The sequence below is a fragment of the Panthera uncia genome, assembly GCF_023721935.1.
Source record: "Panthera uncia isolate 11264 chromosome B3 unlocalized genomic scaffold, Puncia_PCG_1.0 HiC_scaffold_1, whole genome shotgun sequence".
Lineage (NCBI taxonomy): Eukaryota > Metazoa > Chordata > Mammalia > Carnivora > Felidae > Panthera > Panthera uncia.
Genome location: NW_026057582.1, coordinates 10,686,844 through 10,712,593, shown reverse-complemented (window position 1 = coordinate 10,712,593; position 25,750 = coordinate 10,686,844). Strand labels below are relative to the sequence as shown.

General features: G+C 41.5%; 2 protein-coding genes across 2 annotated transcripts; one reads left to right on the top strand and one right to left on the bottom strand.

The window, feature by feature from the left end:
* Window positions 1–655: 655 nt before the first annotated feature.
* Window positions 656–6,116, bottom strand: GON7 (GON7 subunit of KEOPS complex). The gene is made up of 2 exons (XM_049612267.1): window positions 5,825–6,116; window positions 656–3,159 (listed from the first exon to the last, which is right to left on the bottom strand). Exons 1-2 carry the CDS (start codon window positions 6,027–6,029, stop codon window positions 3,065–3,067), a joined length of 300 nt encoding a protein of 99 aa, XP_049468224.1. The 5' UTR covers window positions 6,030–6,116; the 3' UTR covers window positions 656–3,064.
* A 4-nt stretch (window positions 6,117–6,120) lies between these two features.
* Window positions 6,121–25,092, top strand: UBR7 (ubiquitin protein ligase E3 component n-recognin 7). Its single transcript, XM_049612262.1, has 11 exons — window positions 6,121–6,441; window positions 8,277–8,410; window positions 8,938–8,998; window positions 10,708–10,803; window positions 13,138–13,191; window positions 13,668–13,773; window positions 16,057–16,265; window positions 16,434–16,583; window positions 17,160–17,322; window positions 18,348–18,409; window positions 23,884–25,092. Exons 1-11 carry the CDS (start codon window positions 6,292–6,294, stop codon window positions 23,974–23,976), a joined length of 1,278 nt encoding a protein of 425 aa, XP_049468219.1. The 5' UTR covers window positions 6,121–6,291; the 3' UTR covers window positions 23,977–25,092.
* The last annotated feature ends 658 nt before the right edge of the window (window positions 25,093–25,750 follow it).

The following is a 25,750-nucleotide window of genomic DNA, read 5'->3' as shown; positions in this document are numbered from 1 at the left end:
CTGGTGATCTTATAGTTCGTGGGTTTAAGCCCCAATTCAGGCTGTATTCTGACAGCTCAGAGCCTGGAGCCTGCTTCCTATTCTGTGTCTCTGTCTCTCTCTGCCCCTCCCCTGCTCGCACTCTCTCTTTCAAAAATAAACATTAAAAAAAAAAAAAAAAAAGTCACATGCTCTACCAACTGAGCCAGCCAAGCATCCCTCTTCCCAAGTGATTTTTAAAAAAATCTTCCAACTTTCTTACAAACAGCAACCTATTATAATAGGCTCCACAGAATGCTATTAAAACAAGTATTTCTTGTGACACAAATGCACTTTTAGAAAAACCATTATGTTGCAAATGTCCATATATTTCATATTTTAAACTCCATGTCTCACATTTTAAAAGATTACTTATCTAAGTCGGGTGTTAAGTTTACTTTTAGCTAGGATTGTGAGGTTGACTTTCCTGTACAAAAGTAAACTCGAAAGAAATTCAGAGATTAACTGTGTCCTGCTTGCCTGTGGCAATGTTTGTACTCTTAGGAGTCAGAAGATTAGAAAACCAGACAAGGCACTTCGATACTGGGCCTTCACACCGATCTTTTTTTTTTTTTTTTTTAATTTTTTTTTTTTAATGTTTATTTATTTTTGAGACAGAGAGAGACAGAGCATGAACGGGGGAGGGGCAGAGAGAGAGGGAGACACAGAATCCGAAACAGGCTCCAGGCTCTGAGCCGTCAGCACAGAGCCCAACGCGGGGCTCGAACCCACGGACCGTGAGATCATGACCTGAGCCGAAGTCGGACGCTTAACCGACTGAGCCACCCAGGAGCCCCATCACACCGATCTTTTTTGTCACACATGTAGCTCACTTATGAAGCAGGCAGTATTAAAATCAGTATGGTGGCGCCTGGGTGGCTCAGTCTGTTGAGCGTCCGACTTCAGCTCAGGTCATGATCTAGCAGTCTGTGAGTTCAAGCCCCGCGTTGGGCTCTGTGCTGACAGCTCAGAGCCTGGAGCCTGCTTTGGATTCTGTGTCTCCCTCTCTCTCTGCCCCTCCCCCAATCATGCTGTCTCTGTCAAAATAAATAAACATTAAAATTTTAAAAATCAGTATTAAAATTAAGTAAAAGATCAATCAGACCTATAACCCAGACCTCAAAACACTGGGCCACAAGCACAAATATCTTGATATTTCTTCTTTATTAACATATTTACTAAACAAAGAAGGAAAAAAATAAAAAAAGTTAAAAAACGTAAAGAAAGCAAAATATTCAGGAGCAAAATCCAGCTATTACTTAAAAAATATGAACTATTTTGGGGCACCTGGCTGGCTTGGCTGGGAGAGCATGTGATTCTTGATCCTTGGGTCATGAGTTTGAGTGCCACATTGACTGTAGAGATTACTAAAAAAATAATAATAAACTTTAAAAAAGAAAAACTTAAAAAACATATGAACTATTTTAACTGTGCTGGTAAGTTTTTTTAAAGGATTGTATGAAGAAAAAGATTATCATAAGTCAATAACTGAGAAGTCCCAATACTAGAGACATTATCACAAACTAAACAAGGCAATTTCTGACCATTCATAGAACTTTTCCTAGTTAGTATTTTTTTTTTCCTAGTTGGTATTGTTTTGATTACATAAGAGCACTTAGTGGAAGGCTGATGTTCCAAGCAAAACAATACTTCAAAGATATGAAAAGGTATCAGGCACCTCGTGGCTCGGTCAGTTAAGCGTCCAACTCTTGATTTCAGCTCAGGTCATGATCTCACAGTTGTGAGATCAAGCCCCACGATGGGCTCATGCTGACAGTATGGCACCTACTTAGGATTCTCTCTCCCTCTCCCTCTAGCCCTCCCCCACTTGCATGTGTGGTCTGTCTCTCTCTCAAAATAAACATTAAAAAAAAAAAAAAGACATGAAAAGGTATCTAAATTCGGTTTCCTTAATTGTATGTACTTTGTAAACTATAGATTTCAGAATATGTAACTGGGAAAGTACTATGATAATCTGCTTTTGGGGTTTTTTGGTAATCTGTTAAAGGCTATGTGTACAACCCATCTCTGCCAATATTTAGCTCAAATTCAGGGCAACGCCTCTTCTAAGGTTCAATTCATCTTGGAAATAAGTCATATATAATCTGTAAGGTTACTTCCAACTCTAAAATTCTATAACTATTTGTATTTCCTTAGATACATGTACTTGATTTCTTTGCATTTTAGCTATCTAAATGAATCAGGAAACATGCACAGGAAATAAAAAATGCCTTGGTCCCATCAACAAGCCGAAAAGGAATACACACACATATTTTAGGAATATATATGTATTTTAAAGGATTCAACAGGCCTTTGGGGTAAGCAAAATCAAAGCAAGGATACAGGATGAGAAATACCTTAAGTTAAAGTCAACATAGATTGTTTAAGACTTACATTTGTGTTTATATACATAACATGCTACAGCATAAAAGCACGCCCAACTTCGTTCTCTTAAGTTACAAGTTAAATGTATATATTCACTGAGTGGTATCACCTCTGGATGTCTATACACTGGGTGTAAGTATGGACTCCAGGTTTCCTTGGGTCTCTCTCCGGGCTCATCTCCCTCTTCAGTATTTCTATTCCCATTTTCCTTCTTCTTACACAGATCTGCCATTCTTAAATCTAATATCCGATTTTCTCCACTTACATCTTCTTTGAAATGTTATTGTGCGGGATTACGAGGTGTACTTTTTATAACAAGCAGAAGCCACAAGATGTAGACATCACACAACTTAATTCAATGGTTATTTAAAAAGTAGAAAACTGAACAAATATTCAGTTGCCAACTTAGAGGATTTTATATAGCATTGAGTGTTCTAGTTATTTCCACAGTATCAAATTTATTTCTCACTCAAGAAAACAGACTAAACATTTATTATATCTTTCTTTGGTGGAAACAGAAGATACATTTTTTTCTTTGACAAAATTGTCCTAGGGGAATAAAACAAATACTTTTCCAAATTAGAGCACCAGTCTTTCCTAAATGTCAGCGTGTGATAATTCAGATAGAGTAGCAGTCTTTTAAATTTCATAAAACCTATTCTTAAGATGGTGGTTTGGGCCGTTTTGCAGATGGTCCATCTGAGTTAGTTCTGTTATCAGTGTTATTTTCATCTTCTGCATCATCTTCATCATCACCTTTTAAAATAAATATTTGTGTGACAATATGTTCAGTGGTTCAAAGAAAGAGATTGTTAAAATGGTTGATACTGAGACCATTTCACTTTAAGGATTAATTAAGTTATGCATACGTTGGATTCAAAGTATGTATGGTTAAAAAGATTTCAGGAATTTTGGTGTTTAAAATCTTTCTTATCTGCCACTTTTTTTGGAGATATAATCTATACACCATGTAACATTCACTCTTCTAAAGTGTACAATTTATTGATTTGTAGTATACTCCCTACGTTGAGCAACTGTCACTGACATTTAATTCTAGAACACATTCATCATCTGAGAAATGGCACACCAAAACCAATTCTCACTCCCCTTAGCCCTTGGCAACCTCTAATCTACTTTCTGTCTCCATAGATTTGTCTGTTCTGGACATTTCATATAAATGGAATCCTAAAATATGCGACCTTTTCTGTCTGCCTGCTTTCACTTCACATGTTTTTGAAGTTCACTCACGCTATAGCCATTTACCGGTGCTTCATTCCTTTTTAGTGTTGAATACTACTCCATCGATGGATACACCACATTTTGTTTATCGCCTCATCAGCTGACGGACATGGTGTTGTTGCCACTTTCTCGTTATTATAATAATGCTGCTATGAATATTCATATATAAGTTTTTATGTGAACGTAGGTTTCCAGTTCTCTTTGGAGAAGTAGGAGTGGAACTAGGAGTTCTTAGGAGTGGAATTACTGGGTTATAAGGTAACTTTAACTTCCTGAGGAACTGCCAAACCATTTTCCAAAGAAGGCGTATCCTTTCATATTTCCACCCGCAATGTCTGACGACTCCAATTTCTTCACATCCTAGCCAACACCTGTTATTGTTCTTTTTGATTACAGTCATCCTAGTGAGCGTGAAGTGGTATTTCCTTGGGGTTCACTAGGATTTCCCTGATGGCCAATGATGCTAAACATCTTTTCACGAGCTTATTGGCCATTTATATATCTTATTTAAAGAACTGTCTATTCAAATCCTTTCACATCTGGTAACTGGATTGGTTGTAAGCCAATTTTAGTACTGAGTACTTTTTAGTACTGAGTTCTATCACTTTTCTTTAGTAACTGGTACAATTTTAAAGTTTTGTATATTTGTTGAGATCAAATTCACAGAACACAAAATGTGCCATGTCAATCTCGATTACTTTTAACAAAGTAAAACCTAAGCTTTATGGGGTCTTCATTAAATAAACAAAAAACATGTCTTCTGATGCAAATATACTACTGACCTTCCATTAATAGGTGGCAGTTATTTTCTCAACAAGTAATGATATTTTAAGAAATGGCTCTAGCTATACTCATCCTTACGCCAATGATAACGTTTTCAAGAGATTACAGAAGTACTTCTGGAGCCAAGAAACAGGACTTCATTCTCAATACATTGGTACTCCCAATTAATATATCCATGGAACCAATCTATTGTCTGAACTCAGTGTAATGTTCTGAACTGGCTCCTTCACATAATACACAAGATGCAAAGTACAGTACAGTGTAAGTCCCTTTAGAGAGGAGGTAAGTCCTGACTCCAATATTTAATTCTTTGGCCCTTCAGCTCCAGGCAAAAAAGGTACCTACCTCTTTTCGTATTCAAGACAAGACTTAAATTTCACACTTCTTCTTTCAAACTGCACCTTCTAAGTTGGCATATGGAAAGGAGTCCCTGGGAGTTAAGACTCCTTAAACTGAAATCTTCAGAACTTACTCTGAAATTAATTCTAAAATTACTTATTTTTAAAAAATTTGAATCCAAGTTAGTTAACATACAGTGTATTAACGAATAGAATTTAGTGACTCATCACTTACATATAACATTCAGCGGTCATCCCAACAAGTGCCCCTTGCCCATTTAGCCCATCCCCCACCTAACATCCCTCGGGCAACCCTGTTTGTTCTCTGTATTTAAGAGTCTCTTATGGTGTATCTCCCTCTCTGTTTTTATATTATTTTTGCTTCCCTTTCCTTATGTTCATCTGTTTTGTATCTTAAATTCTACATGAGTGAAATCATATTTGTCTTTCCCTAACTTATTTTGCTTAGCATAATACACTCTAGCTCTATCCACATTGTTGTAAATGGTAAGATTTCATTCTTTTGGATCGCAGAGGACAGTCTTCTTAACGTGTTTGTAACTTCATGAAATTTTGTAAATTCGTGTAATTTCGTTAAATTACAAATACGTTAAGAAGGTAATACTCCTTTTCATCCTTCAACACCCAGCTCAAAAGTCATGCTCTCTGAAGCCTTCTTGGGTCCACTCAGCTTGCAATAGTTACAGAGGGCCCTGGGGTCATACTTCCAATCTGTTAATAAGTATTTGCTTGTCTAACCCCCACCAGCCTGAGAGTTTCAGAAAGCCAGGAACTGAGTGGCATTCACCTCATTCCTTCTCAAGAGCACAGCCCAGTGCCTGGCACAGAGCAGTCGGCACTCAGCACGCTTTTTGTGATACATATGGAAAGAGAGTCGTCAAACGCTTAAGCAGAAGTAGCGCAGATAATACGGCGGTAAGGACTAACAATTTTTAGTTGGGATTCTTCTTCCCCCGAGGCTCACTTGCTCCAAGACGGCCACTCTACCCGGGCTCCCCTGCCCCGCCCTCCTGTCGCTCCAGCACCTTCTCAGGGCTCACCGTCCAAGGCCTCTTCTGGAGCCGCCACCCGGTCTTGCGCTTCCTGCTGTACCAGGGGGCCGAAGAGTTCTGTCACCAGGTCTCTCATCTGGGCCACGCCAGACAACAGGGTCTCGTAAGGATCGGCGTCGGCCGGCACCTCACAGGGCACCCGCAGCCGCTGCTGTTGCCCATCCAGCCCGACATACTCGCCCAACAACTCCATGGCGATGGCTGAGCTTCAACAGCCACCGACTTGCAGGCGCCACCCGGAAGCGGAAGTCAACTCGCCGTGGGCGCAGCCTGGCGCAGGCGGGAGAAGGGAGAGGAGTGACTTCCGTTTGTCGGAAGTTGCTCCTCCCCCTTCCTTCGCTTCCCTTCCTTGAGATTGGTTCTTAGCGCTGGGCCCCTCCTCCTCCGGCCACGCCTCTCGCAGCCTCTTTTCCCGCCTCCGCCGGGCCGAGCGGCGGACCCGCTGACAGTTGAGGATGGCTGGGGCGGAGGGGTCGGCTGGGCGGCAGTCGGAGCTGGAGCCCGTGGTATCGTTGGTCGACGTACTAGAGGAGGACGAGGAGCTGGAGAATGAAGCGTGCGCCGTATTGGGCGGCAGCGACTCCGAAAAGTGCTCCTACTCGCAGGTGGGCGCGCGGCCCTGGCCTCGCCTTCCCCGGGCTCCCGCTGAACCTCCTGTTCCCGACCAGACTTGCCCCATTCCCGCGTGTCGCGGCCCGGCTCTCCTGGGGTGGTCCCAGGGCACCGTTCGTCGTAGACTTCCCCATCCCAGGCCCAGCTGCCCTTAAACCTCAGTCTCCTGGTTCCCTTTCTCAGCTTGTTTCCAGCAGGGCTCCCCTCCTCCCTCGGTCTTCCTCCGTCTAGTCCCTCAGGATTCTCCAGGCTTTGGCCCTGGGACCCCTGCTCTTTCCTTCCTCTCCTTCTCTTCTCCGTGCCTTGGCTGCTTTTCAGAAACTATCCCCTTGACCGCTCAAATCCCGACATCTTTGTCCTTACTTTTCCCATCCTAAGAATGTTTATTTGGAACCGAATGGGAGAGTCGAAGCAGAGTTAAAGGAGAGAGCTCTGGATTTGAAAATCTCCCCGAGCTGGGCCCCTTGACAGCTAATCCTCTGCAATTTAGTTTGACAAGTACAAGCTGGTAGGCTTGTTGTTGTTGTTGTTGTTGTTTTTGCGAGGCGAAGCAAGTATGGTGTCTATCTGCAGTCCGCCCCCCATGGAAATAGACCGGAACCACGACAGCAGGTGGCACTGGTAAAGAAGGGAGGAGGGGAGAGGATTTGCTTGAAGGGTATATTTGGCATTTGGAAGACGTTATGAATCAGGATTTGAGGGGGTGTGTTGTAGTGTTTGGTGACTCATCCTATGTTTCTAGGTACAAAAATGGAGAAAGGTGGGTAGAAGAAAACTTTACACGGGATGAGAATTGGTAGGAAGAAGGAGGTTGCCTAGCCCCAGGGCTGGGGGTGGGTGGGATGGCAATATTGGGGGATGAGGTGAGAGACTTGGGGTCATTATGTGGTGTGGACTGAGCTCATAATACCAGTTGTCATCTTGACCAGTTGAGTTTAACCCTGCCCAGTGGTTAGATTGTTGAAAAAACCTGGGATCCACAGACAGACCCAGATGTTGGCTGGTATTTTAAAACCTTTGGTCACCACTAAAACAACTTTTTTTTCTGCTTTCCTTAAAATGTATGTAAGCTATTTTTGAAATGTGGTTAGCTTTATAAATTGGACTTCGTAAATTTTTTCTTTTTACTTTAGTAAAATATATGGAAAATGCACAAATCATTTGTATGGTTTGTGGAAAAAAGTGAACATATGCATGTGTGTAGCCCCCAGATCATTACTGGCATCCCAGAAGCTTCGCTGCCTCCCTCCTTCCTGGAGGAGGGTAACCATTGTCAAGATTTCCAAAAGCTTTGCTGATCTTTTCCTTCAACTTTTAATTGTGAAAAAATTTAAATCTACAGATAAGTTGAAAGAATACTTTTATGAACACCTGTGTGCCTCTTCCACATAGTCACTTTTTGCCACATTTGCTTTTATCTCTCTTCTCTATGTAACTCCGACCCCCCCATCTCCCCTATCCCCCACCTCCCCAGACCCCCTCCCCGAACCATTTGAAAATAAGTTGCAGACATCATGACACTCTAAATACTTCAGCACGCATCTCCTAAACTCAAAAGGATTCTTGCATAAAATGCATTGATCTTAATCGTAAGTGTGATATTGCTAACATAAGCCTGTACACATTCTCTTACATTTTCATGTGTTAAGATGTTGGTGCAGGCCAGCTGATTCTTCTTTTCAGCTGCCTGAGAATTTTAAACTATCGTTGTAAGAAAACATCGTGTGAAATGAGCACTACCATAGTGCATATATAATGACATAAAACATGTGACAGTGTTTTGGCACTCTCTTGTGTGATTATTCTCCTTCCATTTTGTGGCTTTTAGGGCTCAGTAAAGAGACAAGCACTCTATGCGTGTAGTACTTGCACCCCAGAGGGAGAAGAACCAGCAGGAATTTGCCTCGCTTGCAGTTACGAATGTCATGGGAGTCATAAACTATTTGAGCTATACACAAAAAGGTGAAAACAGAGATTGGTGCCGGATGCTTTTTAAATGTTTAGATTCGTTTCCACCTGTGCTTTTTTCTTGTTTTTCCATTTAAAGTAGTTGTGTACTGGTAAAATTTAATATAATTGTTTTATATAATTAGAATAGTTTTTCTGGAGGGCCTTTTAATATAATTATTACACCTGAAACTAGTTTTACCATATATGTTAACTAGAATTTAAATAAAAACTTAAAAAAAAAATCAAATATAATTATTGCACAAACTCAAACTAGTCATCCTTCTTTGTCATTATTTTACTTGTGCGTATATGTATGTGTGATATAAATATTTATTTCTGTGCATGTTAATTTCCCAAACTGTTAAATCTTTTATTCTGTGCTTGGAGAAATTTCAAATTGGACATATGAACAGCAATCAAGGTCACTTTTTAGACCCTAGAAATGAGTTGAAAGGGCAGGGGCTGTGCAATACATTTAAAGAGTAATTCATTAGATTTAAAAGAAAAACTAAAATTTGGCTCTCCCTCATTTTTTTCAGAAACTTTCGTTGTGATTGCGGAAACAGCAAGTTTAAAAATTTGGAATGCAAATTATTTCCTGTAAGTGAGCAGTGTAAAAATACATTGAAAGTAGCTGAGATGGATATTTGCCAGAGGGGATAAAAACCATGCATTTTCCAAAAAGGAAGTTTTTATGCTTATTCTTTCAAGTAGGCAAATTGGTATTAGACTGTATTCCATTAAAAAAAAAAAAAAAGACTGTATTCCATTTTTTATTTTATTGGAAAACTAACCTGTTCAGAGTCTGCATTACGGACTGTAATATGAAAGATTTTGGTGGGAATGTTCTTTAATGTAACTGAGGTTTAATTATGTTGGTTGTGTTCATCCTTTAAGGCTTTTAAAGTAAAGGGTATAAAAAAATTTTTAAGGTTTATTTTATTTTTGAGAGAGAGAGAGAGACAGAATCCAAAGCAGGCTCCAGGCTCTGAGCTGTCAGCACAGAGCCCAACACGGGGCTTGAACTCATGAGCTGTGAGATCATGACCTGAGCCGAAGTTAGACGCTTAACTGACTGAGCCACCCAGGCACCCCAACAAAGGGTATAACTGTAAAAACTGAATTAATAAAACTTGGTAATAATGAATGTGAGCTAGGTGCACAGGGATTTTTCACTGCTTTAACTATACTTACGCAATAACATTTACTGAAGTAACAAACTAGAATGTCAAGGATTTTACATTGTTCAGTCATAATTGCTAAAACTCTCATGCTTTTTCCCTCCTTTGAAGGTTATTTTTAGACAATTTCCTTGCTTACTCTTTACTGTCTAATAATCTGGGAACTTTGGCTATCACAGCTGGGCATTAAGAAGTACTTTGGGGTTCCTGGGTGGCTCAGTCAGTTGAGTGTCTAACTTTTAAAAAAAATTTTTTTTTTTTTTTTAACGTTTATTTATTTTTGAGACAGGGAGAGACAGAGCATGAACAGGGGAGGGTCAGAGAGAGGGAGACACAGAATATGAAGCAGGCTCCAGGCTCTGAGCTGTCAGCACAGAGCCCGACGCGGGGCTAGAACTCACGGACCGCAAGATCATGACCTGAGCCGAAGTCGGCCGCCTAACCGAATGGGCCACCCAGGCGCCCCTTGAGTGTCTAACTTTTAATTTCAGCTTGGGTTGTGATCCCAGGGACGTGGGATCAAGCCCCAAGTTGGGCTCCACACAGAATGTGGAGCCCTGCTTAAGATTCTCTCTCTTTCCCTCTGCCCCTTTCCCCCACTCGCAAGTTCTCTCTAAAAAATAAATACATAAAAAAAATAAAAAAGTACTTTGAAATTCTGGGTTATAGAGGTTGATGATATAATTTTATCAGCATTTTGTTAATGGATGTATTTGGTTTCCCCAATTACTACAAAGAAGGTACAAAAAATCAAATTTGCTCTCTGTATCCTGGAAAAAATATCCTTTTGATAGGAGTGAATTCTTTTTCTTTGTACTTTGAAAGTTAAAAACCAGCTTCTGGGGAGGAAGATATTTAATGCAGAAATTTATTGAATGTATTAATGTCATACAACATGAAATACATGATATTTTATTATTATGTCATGGTATTTTTTATATTTTACTACAATATATTGATGCTATGTTATAAATATATGTAATATATGTTCTTATAGTATATTGGTGTTATAAGTATAATGTATACCATATGTGATATTTATATGCGACTTATAATTTATACTTTCATGATGCCTGAAATTATAGTTAAAATTAGACCATATTACATATTGAAATGAATATCTTTCAGGACAAAGCAAAGATAAATTCTGGCAATAAATACAATGACAACTTTTTTGGATTGTACTGCATTTGCAAGAGACCTTATCCTGATCCTGAAGATGAGGTAAGGCAATTGGAGGTTAATTGGAGGTTAATACCTCTAGCCTTCACGCCTTAGCCTGTTGTCCAATCTGGGCCTTTATAGCTGTTCAGAAGGGATTTGGGGATTGCGAGAGGATTCTAGGTTTATCCTTTCTTAGGAGTATGTGCTGGAGCTGTAACTGGTACAGATCTTGAGTGTTCTTCTCATTCTATATTACAAGAATGAAATATTGGGCAGGACGTTCTCAAGGCCAGTGCTTTCGTCCTTCCTCTCTCTCTCGTTGCCTGCCTGCTCCACCGCCAAGCACTCTCCAAACAATGACTTTCAACTTCTTGCCTCCATGGAAGAAAAGAAATGGGGTGTACAGACTGGATCCTCAATTCGAAGTATACACAAAATTAAAAAAAAAAAAAAAGAAGTATACACAGAATTTAAAAAGAATTTTTCTTCCTCACTCCATCATACTTCCCAGATATAACCACTGTTAACACTTTTTGGTGTGTATGTTTTTAGACCTGTTTCGGTCCCCACATAAGTGATGTGTGTTTCAATTTGTAGTTTCCTTTTGACAAAAGTGAAAATTCCGTGTGTTCACTTTTGCAACTTGGTTTTCTCACTTCTCAGTATATCATAGACTTGTTTCCATGCTAAAGAGCACAAATCTACCTTGTTCTGATTACAGCCAAGTACTCATAATTTGACATGCTATAAGTTAGTTACCTAAATGTTCTGTAGCAGACTGGTCCGATCTCTTTTTTCAGTATTCTAAAGAAAGCTACAGTGGACATCCTTATACCGTAATTTGATTCAGTAATATTCCTGCAAGTATTTATGGATACTTAGAGGTAGAACTGATGAGACATAGGATATTTATATTTAAGATTGTGTTGGGACACCTGGGTGGCTCAGTCGGTTGAGCATCCGACTCTGGCTCAGGTCGTGATCTCATAGTTCATGAGTCTGAGCCCCACCTTGGGCTCTGTGCTGACAGCTCAGAGCCTGGAGCCTGTTTCAGATTCTGTGTCTCGCCCCTCTCTCTGTCCCTCCCCCACTCATACTTTGTCTCTCTTTCTCAAACATAAATAAACATTAAAAAGAAAATGCTTAAAAAAAATAAAAAATAAAATTGTGATCACCTCTGTCAAAAGAGTTCAGTCACCAACACTAGGTGATAGTGGTTTTTTCCCCAATACTCTGTCAGCCCTACATACTACCAGTCTTTTTAAGTTTTGCCATCTTGATAGATGAAGAGGTGTATCTTTTTTCTTTTCCCTGATCATGAATGAGAGTATGCATCTTTCATGAGTTTATTGAACATTTGTAATAACCTATCTGAATTGTCCTTTCATATCCTTGGCCCATATTTTGACTGGGTTGGATTTTGTTGTGTATTTACTGATTTGAAGGAGTGCTTTATGTTTAGAAAAATTAGCCTTCTGCCTTCTTCCTTGCTTGCTAGTTGTCTTGGAACTGTAATTATTGAACCAAATTATATAGAGGAACAAGTTGAAGATATCTTTGAGTTAACAAAGATAAAACCTTAAAACTGGATATTTTAAGGTATGGGGTAAAGTGTTATAACACTGTTAAATCAAAAGACAAAAAATAAGATGCCAAATAAATTGATCAAGGTAGAAGAAAGAATAAAACTGCTTTATATATATATGTATATTTCATATATGTGTGTGTATATCTGTATTGACATATATATAGGCATATATGCTTTTTTCCCCCTTTGAGAAGTTATAATAGGGAAAGGACAGAACAACATTGGGATATTAATCAGTAGATATGAAAGTCTGGGAATGAAAGGAAAATCATTCCAAAAACAGTCTGTGCCCTATGGTATATCATTTTCCTAGGGCCAGAATCTAATTTCTTAACTAATTCAAATTAGGGAAGTTGTTGCTGTCCATATTAGCAAGAGACTGTTTATAATATTTACTTTTCAGTTTAAGTAAAGTGAAGGGCTTGAAGAATGTGGGGTTGCCACATTCTACATTGGTCAATCCATCTCACCTTCCTGGGTCTTGGTTTTCACGTAAAATGAGATGTTACTTATAAAGTCTTGTGAGAGTCAGATGCCAAGTAACCAAAGTGGACCAGCTTTGACGGTTGTTTCCAAAGTGCTCATCTCAGTGTAACCTTTTGGCAACATCAGGTTCGTGTTGAGTGAACTTCTTTGGCCCTGTGACCCGCTATTTCTCCCTGGCCCCTTGACTGTTGGCATGTGCATAGCCGTCTCACAGAATCGGTATAGAGAATTTAATATATAGTTCTTCTGTTCGCTGGATTTACTTCCGTGTCCCAGAATTCATTGTAATCATTAACACACAAACTGCTTTTCCGTGTTAGATTCCGGATGAGATGATCCAGTGTGTAGTCTGTGAAGACTGGTTCCATGGAAGGGTAAGGAAAGCTTTTTACATTGTTGTTTTTTTTAATTTTTAAAAATGCTTGGTTTTTTGAGAGAGAAAGCATGCACGCACATACACATGCATGGAGGGAAGAAGGGCAGAGACAGAGGGAGAGAGAGAGAATCCCAAGCAGGCTGCATGCTCAGCACTGAGTCCGACTCAGGGCTCAATCTCATGACCGAAAGATCATGACCTATAAGATCGTGATCTATATCGAGTTGGACATTTAACTGAGTGAGCTACCCAGGCGCCCCAGCTTTTACCTTTTAAAAGGTATTACCTGTACAGAAAGAAAAAAGATCTCTTCTTGCTTCTTTTTGAATTGTGTTATATTTTACATTATAATTACTCTTCTAAAAAGAAATTGTAAAGATACGATCAGTGTTCTGTTGCAATATTTGTTTATTAAATAGCATTTTGGACAACTTGGAGACTACAGGGAAAATAGTGGCTTTTCTGTATTCACAGCATCTTGGTGCCATCCCCCCCGAGAGCGGGGATTTCCAGGAGATGGTGTGCCCGGCTTGTATGAAGCGCTGCCCCTTCTTGTGGGCTTATGCTGCACAATTGGCAGGTGGGTATCTTGTGGAGTTGGTGTGCCACAGTCTCGTACTTGTGAAATTTCTCTGTTCAGTCCAGAATTTTTAGCAACTGTTTTTGACTGGACTGCAAGGTGTAGAAAAAGTGTAAGATAACGTTCCTTCTCCACAAGGTGCTTACAGAATGGTTGGGAGACTACCAAGAACACATCTATGCTTAAATAACATGAGGTAGAGGCTGGATGAGACCAGAGTTAGGGAAAATGGAGGCAGTTTTTGAATGGGACTTTGAAAGATAAATAAAACCAGAATAAGTTGTTCTTTTTTTAATGTTTGTTTATTTTTGAGAGAGAGAGAGCACAAGCAGGGGAGGGTCAGAAAGAGAGAGGGAGACACAGAATATGAAACAGGGTCCAGGCTCTGAGCTGTCAGCACAGAGCCTGATGCGGGGCTCGAACTTAGGAACAGCAACATCATGATCTGAGGCGAGGTCGGATACTTAACCGACTGAGCTATCCAGGCTCCCCCAGAATAAATTGTTCTTTTTTTAAAAAAAAAATTTTTTTTTAATGTTTATTTTTTTTTTGAAGGAGAGAGAGACGGGGTGGGGGGGGGGGGGGCGGTTGCAGAGAGGGAGGGAGACACGGAATCTGAAGCAGGCTCCAGGCTCTGAGCTGTCAGCACAGAGCCCGATGCAGGGCTTGAACTCACAAACCATGAGATCATGACCTGAGCCGAAGTCGGTCGCTCAACCAACTGAGCCACCCAGGCGCCCCATAAATTGTTCTTAAGTATAAGATATGCTATTGGTTGGGAGATGTGGGGTATAGTTTGTTACCTAGTACTTTTATTGTACCCAAAGAAATTGGCCCAAAACAACTGATCAGCAATGGTCTTGAGGCATTATTTAATTTTACTGTTGATGCAAATGTGTTACTTAATTTATTTTTAGAGTGGCAGTTACTCATAGTATCTGCTGCTCTGACCTCATAATTTCTTGTCCCTCTCACCTTCGGGGAACATTTTACCACACAAACTGCCAACAGCACAGCCGTACCTAAAATCTCACCCTACACTTTTGATTTGTCTCAAAGTTCTTTTTTTTTTTTCTTTTTAAGCATTTAAGTTTCGGTTTTTTGTCTGTTTTTCAAGAGAGAGCATGTGAGTGGGGGAGGGGCAGACAGAGAGGGGAGAGAACCCCAAGCAGGCTCCATGTTGTCCTCGCAGAGCCTGACGCAGGGCTCCATCTCACAGAACGTGAGATCATGACCTGAGCCAAGATCAAGAGTCGGACACTTAATCAACTGAGCCACTTAACCCCCGTCTCAAAGTTCTTAAACTCGGTGCGTCCTCCTTGTGTTCCTACCCTTTTCAGTTACATCTCCCACTTTCCACTGGACCTGTATCTATATCTCATTTGTTGGGTTTTCTTAATCAGTCTTCCCCCTGTCCCTTCATTTCCTTGTCTGTCAACAGATGGCCTCATTTCCCATTAAATCGAAGTGCCATCATTCAACATGAACTTCCCCATCATTGCTCTTTTCTTTTTGACAGTATTTCTGGGTCTATATCCATCCTTTTTTTATTCCTTCCTCTCACCGAGAAAAGCTGGTTGTTTTTTCAAAACTACCCTTCCACCTGTGTTTATAGTTAAACCTCTTCCTGCTTCTTGCTTCTTGAGGTATCCTACCTCTTTTTACTGTCTGCAGTATTTTTCTTTTTCCTTTATATAGAAAATGCTTAAGTAGTGATTGGCATTTTTATTTTTTATGTTTTTAATATGTATTTATTTTTAAGAGACAGACAGTGCAAGTGGGGGAGGGGCAGAGAGGGAGGGAGACACAGAATCCGAAGCAGGCTCCAGGCTCCCAGCTGTCACCCCGATGTGGGGCTTGAACCCACAAACCATGAGATCGTGACCTGAGCCGAGGTCAGAGGCTTAACTGACTGAGCCACCCAGGCGCCCCTGTTTTTTTTTAATTTTCAATTTTTATTTATTTGTTTTTAAAGATTTATTTAAGTAATCTCTACACTGAATGTGGGGCTTGAACTCATGACCCTGAGATCAAGAGTCACCTGCTCTTCCAACTGAGCCAATCAGGTGCCCTGTGACTGACATTTTTAAATGAACTCTTCAATTATTTGAACTCTGGATTAGGCAGGCATAACCAAAGGAAGAGTCGATAATTCCTTTCTCATTATTCCAGAGATTAAGGTTGACTTGCTCTTTTTCCAGATTCTGAAATCTTTTTTAATCAGACTAAGTGATTTCACTGTCTATGGATATGTGTGTGTGTTTGCTTTCATTGAACCCACAGTAACCAAAGTATCTGTGGAGGATGATGGGTTGGTGCTGAATGTTGATGGAATAGGTGATCAGGAAGTCATCAAACCTGAAAATGGAGATCATCAAGATAGTACCCTCAAAGAGGATGTTCCAGAACACGGAAAGGATGCTGTCACGGAAGTTAAAGCAGAGCAGACTAACGAACCATGTACCAGCTCTAGTTCTGAGTCTGATCCCCAGGTAACATATGAAGTATAAGCCATCAAAGAACTAAAGCTTAAGCAAAATTGCTTCTGTAAGCTCTGTAGCTTTGGATCTCAACTGTACCCTTTGCCCAAAGAAATTCCTTTATACAGTCTAAACTGTCAGAGTGTAAAAAACATACTTCAAAACTTAATTTTATTTCAGACCGCACTTAAGAATCAACATCTCAACACAGAATCACAGTCTGGCTGCAGACTTCAGGATCTTAATGCTAAGCAGTTGATAAAGAAAGACACTGCCACCTATTGGCCCCTGAACTGGCGTAGCAAGTTATGTACCTGCAAAGACTGTATGGTGAGTGACTGATCAAGGTCAATGTCACTGTGTTTTACGGACTGATGCCTAGAATAAGACTTTCTGAAAAATATATTTATGAAATTGATGTTAGCTCTGTAGAGAACTTTAAAATGTTTCATATTAAGCAAATTTATGAAATGCTCTTTGCAGTCTGAATGCTTGTGGGAGAAATTAAGAATCATGCAGTACTTTTTATTATCTTCATTTTAGTGGAAAACATAAATTTTTATCTTTTTCATATCATAGAATTTGCTTGGGAATAAAAATTACTTGAAAGTTCCAGTAAATCAGTAGTTTTCATTTTTTAATTAAAAAAATTTTTTTTAAAGGTTTTTAAATAAAGATCTTTTAGACCATACAACACCTATTGGGAAGTTGGGAGATTACTAAAAGAGATTTGGGCAAAAAGAATAAATCATTCAAGCAATTCTGTACTAAAAGGCTCAGGTTTTTCTGGCAATTAATGTAAAAAAAAAATTAAATAAATTTTTAGTGATTCTCAGCTCTTGAGAATTGACTTTCTGAGAATGATATACATATGTTCTAATGGGAAACTGGTTTTATTTTTTGAAGAAAATGTATGGCGAGCTAGATGTCCTGTTCCTGACAGATGAATATGACACAGTTCTGGCTTATGAAAACAAGGGCAAGGTTGACCAGGCAGCTGACAGGAGAGACCCTTTAATGGACACCCTTAACAGCATGGACAGAGTCCAGCAAGTGGAACTTATTTGTGGTAAATGCTGTTTGAACAAAAAGTCGTGAAGTTCATAAAGTTTCTTTCGCTGTTAAAATATGTGTAAGGAGGGCTACTAACACCTACAGTTTTAATTTAATACAAAAAAAGCTTAAAATTGGAATTAGAGAATAGGCTTCAATTATGCTTATTATGCTTGCTGAATTGTAGCGTTGCTGGGTATTTAGCTGTGATTACCACTGAATCAGAGTTAGGTGCTAGAATAATTACGTGCTTGAGAAACCTTAACATGCTGTTTTGATTCAGGGTAGGTGTATGAATATGGAATAATAGAAAATCAATTTCTTTGTGCATCGATTTAAATAGTTTTCATGGAGCATCACGTGTCCTCTTTTTGAGCAAAGCATGTTATCTTTTGGATGGTTCTTGAGGTTGCTTTAGTGGTTCACAGGAAACCACCAGAGGAGAAAATATCCCTGAGCCCTTAATTGCAGGCTTTTACATTTTTCCCCCCAGCATGCCCAACTGATTTTAGTAATTTCCACCCTGACTACTCAGATGCCACCACCTCTGTGGCATTGATCGTTTCTGTCTTTTATTTTTAACTATCTGATTAATTTCTTTTGCCTTTATTAGACTAAAAGCTTTTTGAGGATGGAGGCTGCATTTGAAGGATTTTTGTAGCCCTCAGGGTACCTCATACGTAATAGGAACTGTTAAGTGAGTGAATCGGTTTTGAAGCTTATAAAGTTTGAGGAGTCCAAGATTATTTCCATTACTAGAATTCCAGAGAGATAGGAAACCTTTTAAAAAAATTCTTAGCTAATATTTTTGGAATGGCAAGTTTTTTGAGTTCTGTTTGTTCATTTGTTTTAAGAAGTAGGGTCCTCAATATCAAAATGAAAGAACTTGTGAGAAATTGGAAGCAAGTTTCCATGCATGTTTCGCTTAGAGAAAATTTAAAGTATTAACCTACTCAACTATCAGTGGAAAAGATGCACTTTGTTTCTAAAGGCAAATGACTTGCCTAAAGTCTATGTACCTTTTTTGTTGTTTTGATTTAGAATACAATGACTTGAAGACTGAACTTAAAGACTATCTCAAGAGATTTGCTGATGAAGGCACGGTATGTATGTTGCATTACAGAATTTTAATCATAGCTCTGTATGTTTTGAATAAACTGTTCATTTTCTTGGATGAAAAAATGACCATATGTCTTAACCTGGATCCTTAAGAGGTGACTGCGGGCCGAGCAGAGGGGAATCAGGAGCAGGTGGTGAAACAAGGACCTGGCCTCACTGGGAGTCCTTCCAGCCCTGGGCTCGAGGGGGTCAGAGGTGGAGCAGCCACACAGGGTCTGCAGAGTGTGCTTGTGGCTGAGGGGAAGGCCAGGACGTTGGCAGAGGTCCTTGGAGGAGGAAGAACAAATGATCAGGCAGGGAAAAATTAATTCCAGGCCCCTTATTTTGGACTTTGGATTCTATAGTTTAGAATAAAAGAACTTCAGAATTTGAGACCAAAACATTTTTCTGGCTAGTAAGAGAGTCTGTCTACTTTTAAGGGTGACACTGATTCTAAAATGTATAATATTTAAAATAGTCTTGGGGTGCCTGTGTGGCTCAGTCAGTTAAGCATCTGACTTCGGCTCAGGTCATGGTCCCGCGGTTCGTGGGTTTGAGCCCCATGTCAGTCTCTGTGCCGACAGCTCAGAGCCTGGAGCCTGTTTCGGATTCTGTGTCTCCCTCTCTCTCTGCCCCTCCCCAGCTCACACTCTCTCTCTCTCTCAAAAAAAAGAGTAAACATTAAGAAAAAATTTTTTAAATAGTCTTCCAGATGAATTTATAAATACTTGCTCTTTACGATTCACATATTTGTGACAGAATTTTTTCATGAAATACTTTTCTGCCTTCCAAAGGCAGATATAAAACAAAATTTAATTTTTCTTGGTCTAAGGCTGTCCTTATGGACAGTTGATGCTTTGTTCTGCTATGTCCAGACACAGAAATCAAGTTAGATGTGGGTGTGGTGGGTGCCAAGGAAGTATGCTGAGACTTTCTTTTTCTTTTTCTTTTTTTCTTTTTCTCTTTCTTTTTCCTTCCTTCCTTCCTTCCTTCCTTCCTTCCATCCTTCCTCCCTCCCTCCCTCCCTCCCTTCCTCCCTTCCTTCCTCCCTTCCTCCCTTCCTTCCTCCCTTCCTTCCTCCCTTCCTTCCTCCCTTCCTTCCTCCCTTCCTCCCTTCCTTCCTTCCTTCCTTCCTTTCTATGCTTATGTATTTATTTTGAGAGAGGGAGAGAGAGAAAATCCCAAGCAGATGCCACGCTGTCAGCACAGAGCCCGACGCAGGGCTCGATATCATAACCATGAGATCACGACCTGAACCAAAACCAAGAGTTAACCGACTAGACACCCAGGTGCCCCAAGACTTGTTTTCTTGGAAGGAGTCTCTGCCATGTTGCTTAAGGCCACTTTCTCCTTGCTCGTGAATGTGGGGAGAACTTGAAACTGCCTGGGTGGACAGGGTCACAGTGCTGCCTTTTTGCAAAATGAGTTGTAAAGTCAGAAGTTGAGTTTTCTCTTTAGTAGATTTCTCTCATTTTTTAGAGGATGTTCTTCACAGTCACTGTGAACATCCTCCTGCCTCTCAGCAGTTCTTAAACTACAGTTATTCCTGTCCCTCTGGTTACTGCAGACTTCTGTTTCTTCTTGCTAGAACTAAGAATGTTCGTTCATAGGTGTAACTGTTTTTAACCTTGGCACTGTTTTTTTGTGTTTTTTTTTTAATGTTTATTCATTTTTGAGAGAGAGCACGAGTGGGAGGGAGAGTGGGAGGGGCGGAGAGAGGGGGACAGAGAATCCCAAGCCGGCTCTGAGCTAACAGCAGAGAGCCTGACAATGGGGTTCAAACTCATGAACCATGAGATCGTGACCTGAGCTAAAGTTGGACTCTCAACTGACTAAACCACCCAGGCACCCCTTGGCACTATTGTTTTTGTTTTTTAATGTTTATTTATTTTAGAAAGAGAGAGAGTGTGAGCAGGGGAGGCGCAGAGAGAAGGAGACACAGAATCTGAAGCAGACTCCAGGCTCCCAGCTGGTCAGCACAGAGCCCGACGTGGGGCTCGACCCCATGATCTGTGAGATCATGCATGACCTGAGCCGAAGTCGGATGTTTAACCGACTGAGCCACCAGGTGCCCCTTGGCACTTTTGTTTTTAATTAAAGTATAGTGTTACATTAGTTTCTGGTGTACATTAACCTCTGCATTATTGATGGACATTTGAAGTCTTTCAAATGTGTCAAAGCATGTGTGTTCCTGACTCTAGGACCTCTGCTCTTGTGCTGTTTGTGGTCACAAGGCTCTTTATTGATTTGATTACACATAGTTAAAATCATGTAAAAGATATATTTTCCAATCACATTTGAAACAAGCTATTTTTTTAAAAAGTTTATTCATTTATTCTGAGGGAGAGAGTGTGCAAGCAGGGAAGAGGCAGAGAGAGAGGGAGAGAGAGAATCCCAAGCAGGCTTCCTTTTCCCAGTGCAGAGCCCAACACAGGGCTCAATCCCAAACTGTGAGATCCTGATCTGAGCTGAAATCAAGAGTCCAACACTTAACTGAGCCTCCCAGGTGCCCCTGAAACTAGCAATTTTCTTCAGTCTTAACCTGGATCTTCAACTTAGGGATCTCTGTCATCACTAGGGCCGCTTTTTATCTGATATGATGAGTTAAAAAGACAGAAAAATATATTTGTTTATTGTTCCATGACATTACTAATTAGATCCTTATAAAAACAAATAAGAACCTTAAGTTGGAATAAGGTTAATCTACTTTGGTTGTATTTGTCCACATAAGATTATAAGTTCTAGATGTTCTTAGATAATGGACTGCCTTTTATGTTTGTGTCTGACTATAAAAAAAGAACACTTAGGGGCGCCTAGGTGGCTCAGTCAGTTGAGTGTCCCACTTCAGCTCAGGTCATCGTTCTGCAGTTCATGAGTTCGAGCCCCACATCGGGCTCACTACTGTCGGCCTAGGGCCCGCTTTGGATCCTCTGTCCCCTTCTTTCTTCCCCGCTCCCCCACTCATGCTCTCTCTCAAAAATAAATATTAAAAATGAATAAAATTAAAAAACCACTTAGAAACTACAAATCTTCTGAAAGAAACCAATAAAATGATTTATTACTGAACCCCAGTATTTATTCCTTAACATTCTACTCTGCATGTTGGCTGTGACCGTTTGAGGGTCTAGAAGCTAAAAATTGCACGCTCTGATTTGCGTGTTTTTAGGTCCCCTCTCCCAACATCCTTGCAGGAAAAATTCCTTTTTTGCCTTTCAGTGTTTAGTGTTGGTGATCCGAAGTAGGGACAGATCCTTCGAATTGGAATTTCCAAGTGTCCTATATATTAGCATTTCATAAGTGTGAGTTTCCACGCCATTTAGCAAATACATTAGAGCTTTGTGGTATTGCGAGTATCTTCAGTGTCTAGATCTTGACTTTGTTAGGGGTTCTGAGTCCTCACTTGTTGACCAGCTGTCTCAGCCTTGGTGCTTGTGAAATTGATGTATCAGTCTGTGCCGTTCTTCCATTTAGAGGATTAACGAGGGTCTTCCCCCAAGGAAGTTACTCGAGTTGACATTGCTGTTTGTGTAAGTTAGCGGCACTTACTCTTGGGGAGCGAGAGGGAGTGTTTCGCTTTACAGCCAAGTATTTACCACCTCCTTTCCTTTTCTCTCTCTCACTCCTGCTCACCTGCATTGACTGGGCTTCTTTCTCTTTCCCTCCCTCTCCCTGCCCCTCCTGCATTCTTTCAGAACAATAAGAATGTGTTACCTTTGTAATTAAAAAGTAAATGAACACCTGTTTCCTGTGATAGACTGGAGGCAGCTATTGGGTCAGATCAGCTGGCGGAGCACTCCTGGGTGAGCCAGGGCTCCTGTCAGCTTTTCCCAATTTACTCTTTCGTCCATATTGTCCCTTTGTCTTATTTTCTTATTTCTAGTGTTTTATTTTGCTAATATCTTGAACACCTTTGTATGATGCTGTAATCTTTTTCCAGTGAAACAGAAGACAAATTTCTCATTGCATAAAGTGGATATTCCATTTACTAAGAGTAGTTGCTACTTTATTTTTTGCCAGTTATTCTTTTTTTTTTTTTAACGTTTATTTATTTTTGAGACAGAGAGAGACAGAGCATGAACGGGGGAGGGTCAGAGAGAGGGAGACACAGAATCCGAAACAGGCTCCAGGCTCTGAGCGGTCAGCACAGAGCCCGACACGGGGCTCGAACTCACGGACCGCGAGATCGTGACCTGAGCCGAAGTCGGACGCCCAACCGACTGAGCCACCCAGGCGCCCCAACCAGTTATCCTTTTTATGTGGCAAACACCTCTAATTTTGGCCTCCTGAAGAGGAAACGTGTTTTGGCTCCTTTTTTTCATTAAAGAAGAAAACACAAATCTCAAAGCAAAACAGACTTTGTTTCCTGTGGGTACTCACATGGGGCTGAAGGATGTTCCCAAGAGACAGCTGTGGTCCTGGGCGAGGGCAGTGGGCTTGGGAGACCTTCAGGCACTTAGTTAAGAACTTACTACGTGGGGCGCCTGGGTGGCTCAGTCGGTTATGCTTCCAGCTGCGGCTCAGGTCGTGATCTCACAGCTCATGAGTTCGAGCCCCACGTCGGGCTCCGTGCTGACAGCTCAGAGCCTGAAGCCTGCTTCGGATTCTGTGTCTCCCTCTCTCTCTCTCTGTCCCTACCCTACTCGTGATCTGTCTCTCTCAAAAATAAATAAAACTTTAAAAAAAATTTAGGGGCGCCTGGGTGGCTCGCTTGGTTAAGCGTCTGACTTCGGCTCAGGTCATGATCTCACAGTTTGTGAGTGTGAGCCCCACATTAGGCTCTGTGCTGACAGCTCAGAGCCTGCTTCAGATTCTGTGTCTCCCTCTCTCTGCTCCTCCCCTGCTCACACTTCGTCTCCCTCTCTTTCAAAAATAAATAAACATTAAAAAAAAAATTTAAAAAGAACTTATTATGTGCCAGGCAGTGTTTCACAGGCATTAAATCCAATCTGATCTCCCATCCTGTTAGATAGGTGCTGCTTTTATCTCATTTCGTGTGAGGAAAGCGAGGTGAGTGAAGGAATCCACTCTCGGCACTGTTCTGCCCTCCTGGCTGTATGGCTCTGGCCCAGCCCGTGTCTGTGCGCCTGGATGAATGAGCCCTCTATAGGATGGAGATATATGATTAGTTACACATTCAGGTCATTCTTTTTTAAAGTCTACTTATTTATTTGGAGAGAGAACATAAGCAGGAGCGAGACAAGGAGGGAGGGGGAGAGAGAGAGAGGGAGGGAGGGAGGGAGAATCCCAAGCAGGCTCCATGCTGTCAGCGCAGAGCCTGATGCAGGTCTTGAACTCACAAAACGGTGAGATCATGTTGAGCCGAAATCAACAGTGAGATGCGCAACCAACTGAGCCACCCAGGCGCCCCTAAGATAATTATTACCAGCAGTGTTGTTCAACCTGTTTGTGATTAGCATGCCTGGTTATTGCCGCTCTGTAACGCATTTCCCTTTCCTGGTCTTTGCTGTTTCCTCCACAGGTGGTTAAGAGAGAGGACATCCAGCAGTTCTTTGAAGAATTTCAGTCAAAAAAGAGGAGGAGAGTGGACGGGATGCAGTACTACTGCAGCTAGATTGGACGATGGCACCTGCTCAGCCAGGCCACCGCCAAGGCCACTTACTGTGCCCGGAATAAAAGAGGCGTTTCTCGCATCTGGTCCTGTTCCGGCCTCTCCTTGGAGAGGCCTCCCCTCCGGCCTTTGAGCTTCCTTTCCTCCTTAACCACGGTCGCCACAGTGTGTATGCCGATTTCACAACCAGCGCCCTCTGACTCCGCTAAATGCAGCTCATTCCACAGACTGCCGGCCCACCGCCCGACTACCAGATAACCCCCAGGTTATTCGCTTAGAAGTTTTAAGAAGTTCGATTTGGTTTTGAGACAGTAAACTAGTTTTTTTTTTTTTTCCTAATGATTTGTTCTTTAACTCCTGAACGTGTCTACTCTGCCACAGAGCTGTTGTCTCCCGGGACCCTCGCGGTGGGGGGGGCACGGCGGGAGCGTCCTTCCTGTCTGCCACAACCCCTCTAGGTCCCTCACCCCTCCGATCGTGGTGCCTTGGGTCAGTGCTTCCTCAGGCCCGGTCTGCCTCTTCTCCCACATCCCTACTTTCGCAAGCGTGGTCACGGCTTAGAGGGTGTCTCAAAACTCGCCTCCTCTGGGCCCGACCTCCAGCGGAGTCAGGGCTGATGGTTTTCTGGGCTGGACGTCTGTCACGGGCGGGGAGATTGGCCGATGGCAGGACCGAGGAAGCCAACCTCTGTTATGATTTTTACTAATAAAGTGAAAACTTCATTCACAATTCCACTGGCACTAGATATTCGAATTTCAGTACTGTAGTGCTCACAGAGCTTCCTGGAGAAAATTCGCCAGTGTACTAGTCCCTCTGCTGCTGCCTAGAAAATAGACCGGGTACTACCCTGTGAAATCTTAGTGGTTTACAAAGTCCTCTGGATTTCTTTATCTTATCAGGGATATTCATAAGCATATATTAAAAACAGACTTATTTTGATATTGTTCTGTTACGAAAATGTTATGAGAACCCCAATAAATTATTAATTTCCCCCTTAAATCTGTGCTGAAAGAAAAAAAATACTGGTTTAGCTTACTTCTAGCGAGCAGGGCAGGGAGTGCCCTGTTTTGGAAGAGGCAGAGGGTATGTGAGAGACTCCAAACAAGGCCCCAGGCTGCAGGAATGATGAGCTTTATGTAAATAAATGTTAATGTCCACGCCTGGTTCTCTGATGACCATGAAACCCGCTTTTGAAGAACCTTGTGGAATGTTGTATTTTAAGGGGAAGTCCTTTCAGTTGGTATGAAGTCTCTTTACAGCCCTCAGTCTATGGGGAAAACACCTTTGATAAATGCAGAGTCCTCAGTTGCTGTCCCTCTGGAGCAACACGGTCTCTCCGGACAGTAGAGGACCTGCTTCAAGGTATGTGACCCTAAGCGTCGGAGCCTTTGGGGCCACGAGTGTACGTTGATTTTCCTTCGTGTGTCCAGCAGTCGCATGTACCCGTCCTGGGGTGAGATGAACCCGGCCTACAGGACATCAGGGCCTCAAAGAAATGGTCCAACCGTGGTTTTCTGCATCAAGCCTCCTAAGTACAGATCCCCACGAAGAGTGATGTGTGGAGCTAGAAGGCCTTCCGGCCACAGGAGGTGCCCGTGTGCCCTGAGCCGGCCTTGCAAGAAGGGCCGGGTTGAAAAGCTCGGGGCATCTTTGAGGCTGGTTACGATCCCCAGCCCAGGAACCCTTTTCCAAGTCTGAGGATTTCTGAGCGCCCTCTGCAAGGTTGCGCTAGTGTGCTTGTTGTGGTCCGAAAGTTTCTATCTTCTCAAACGTTTGC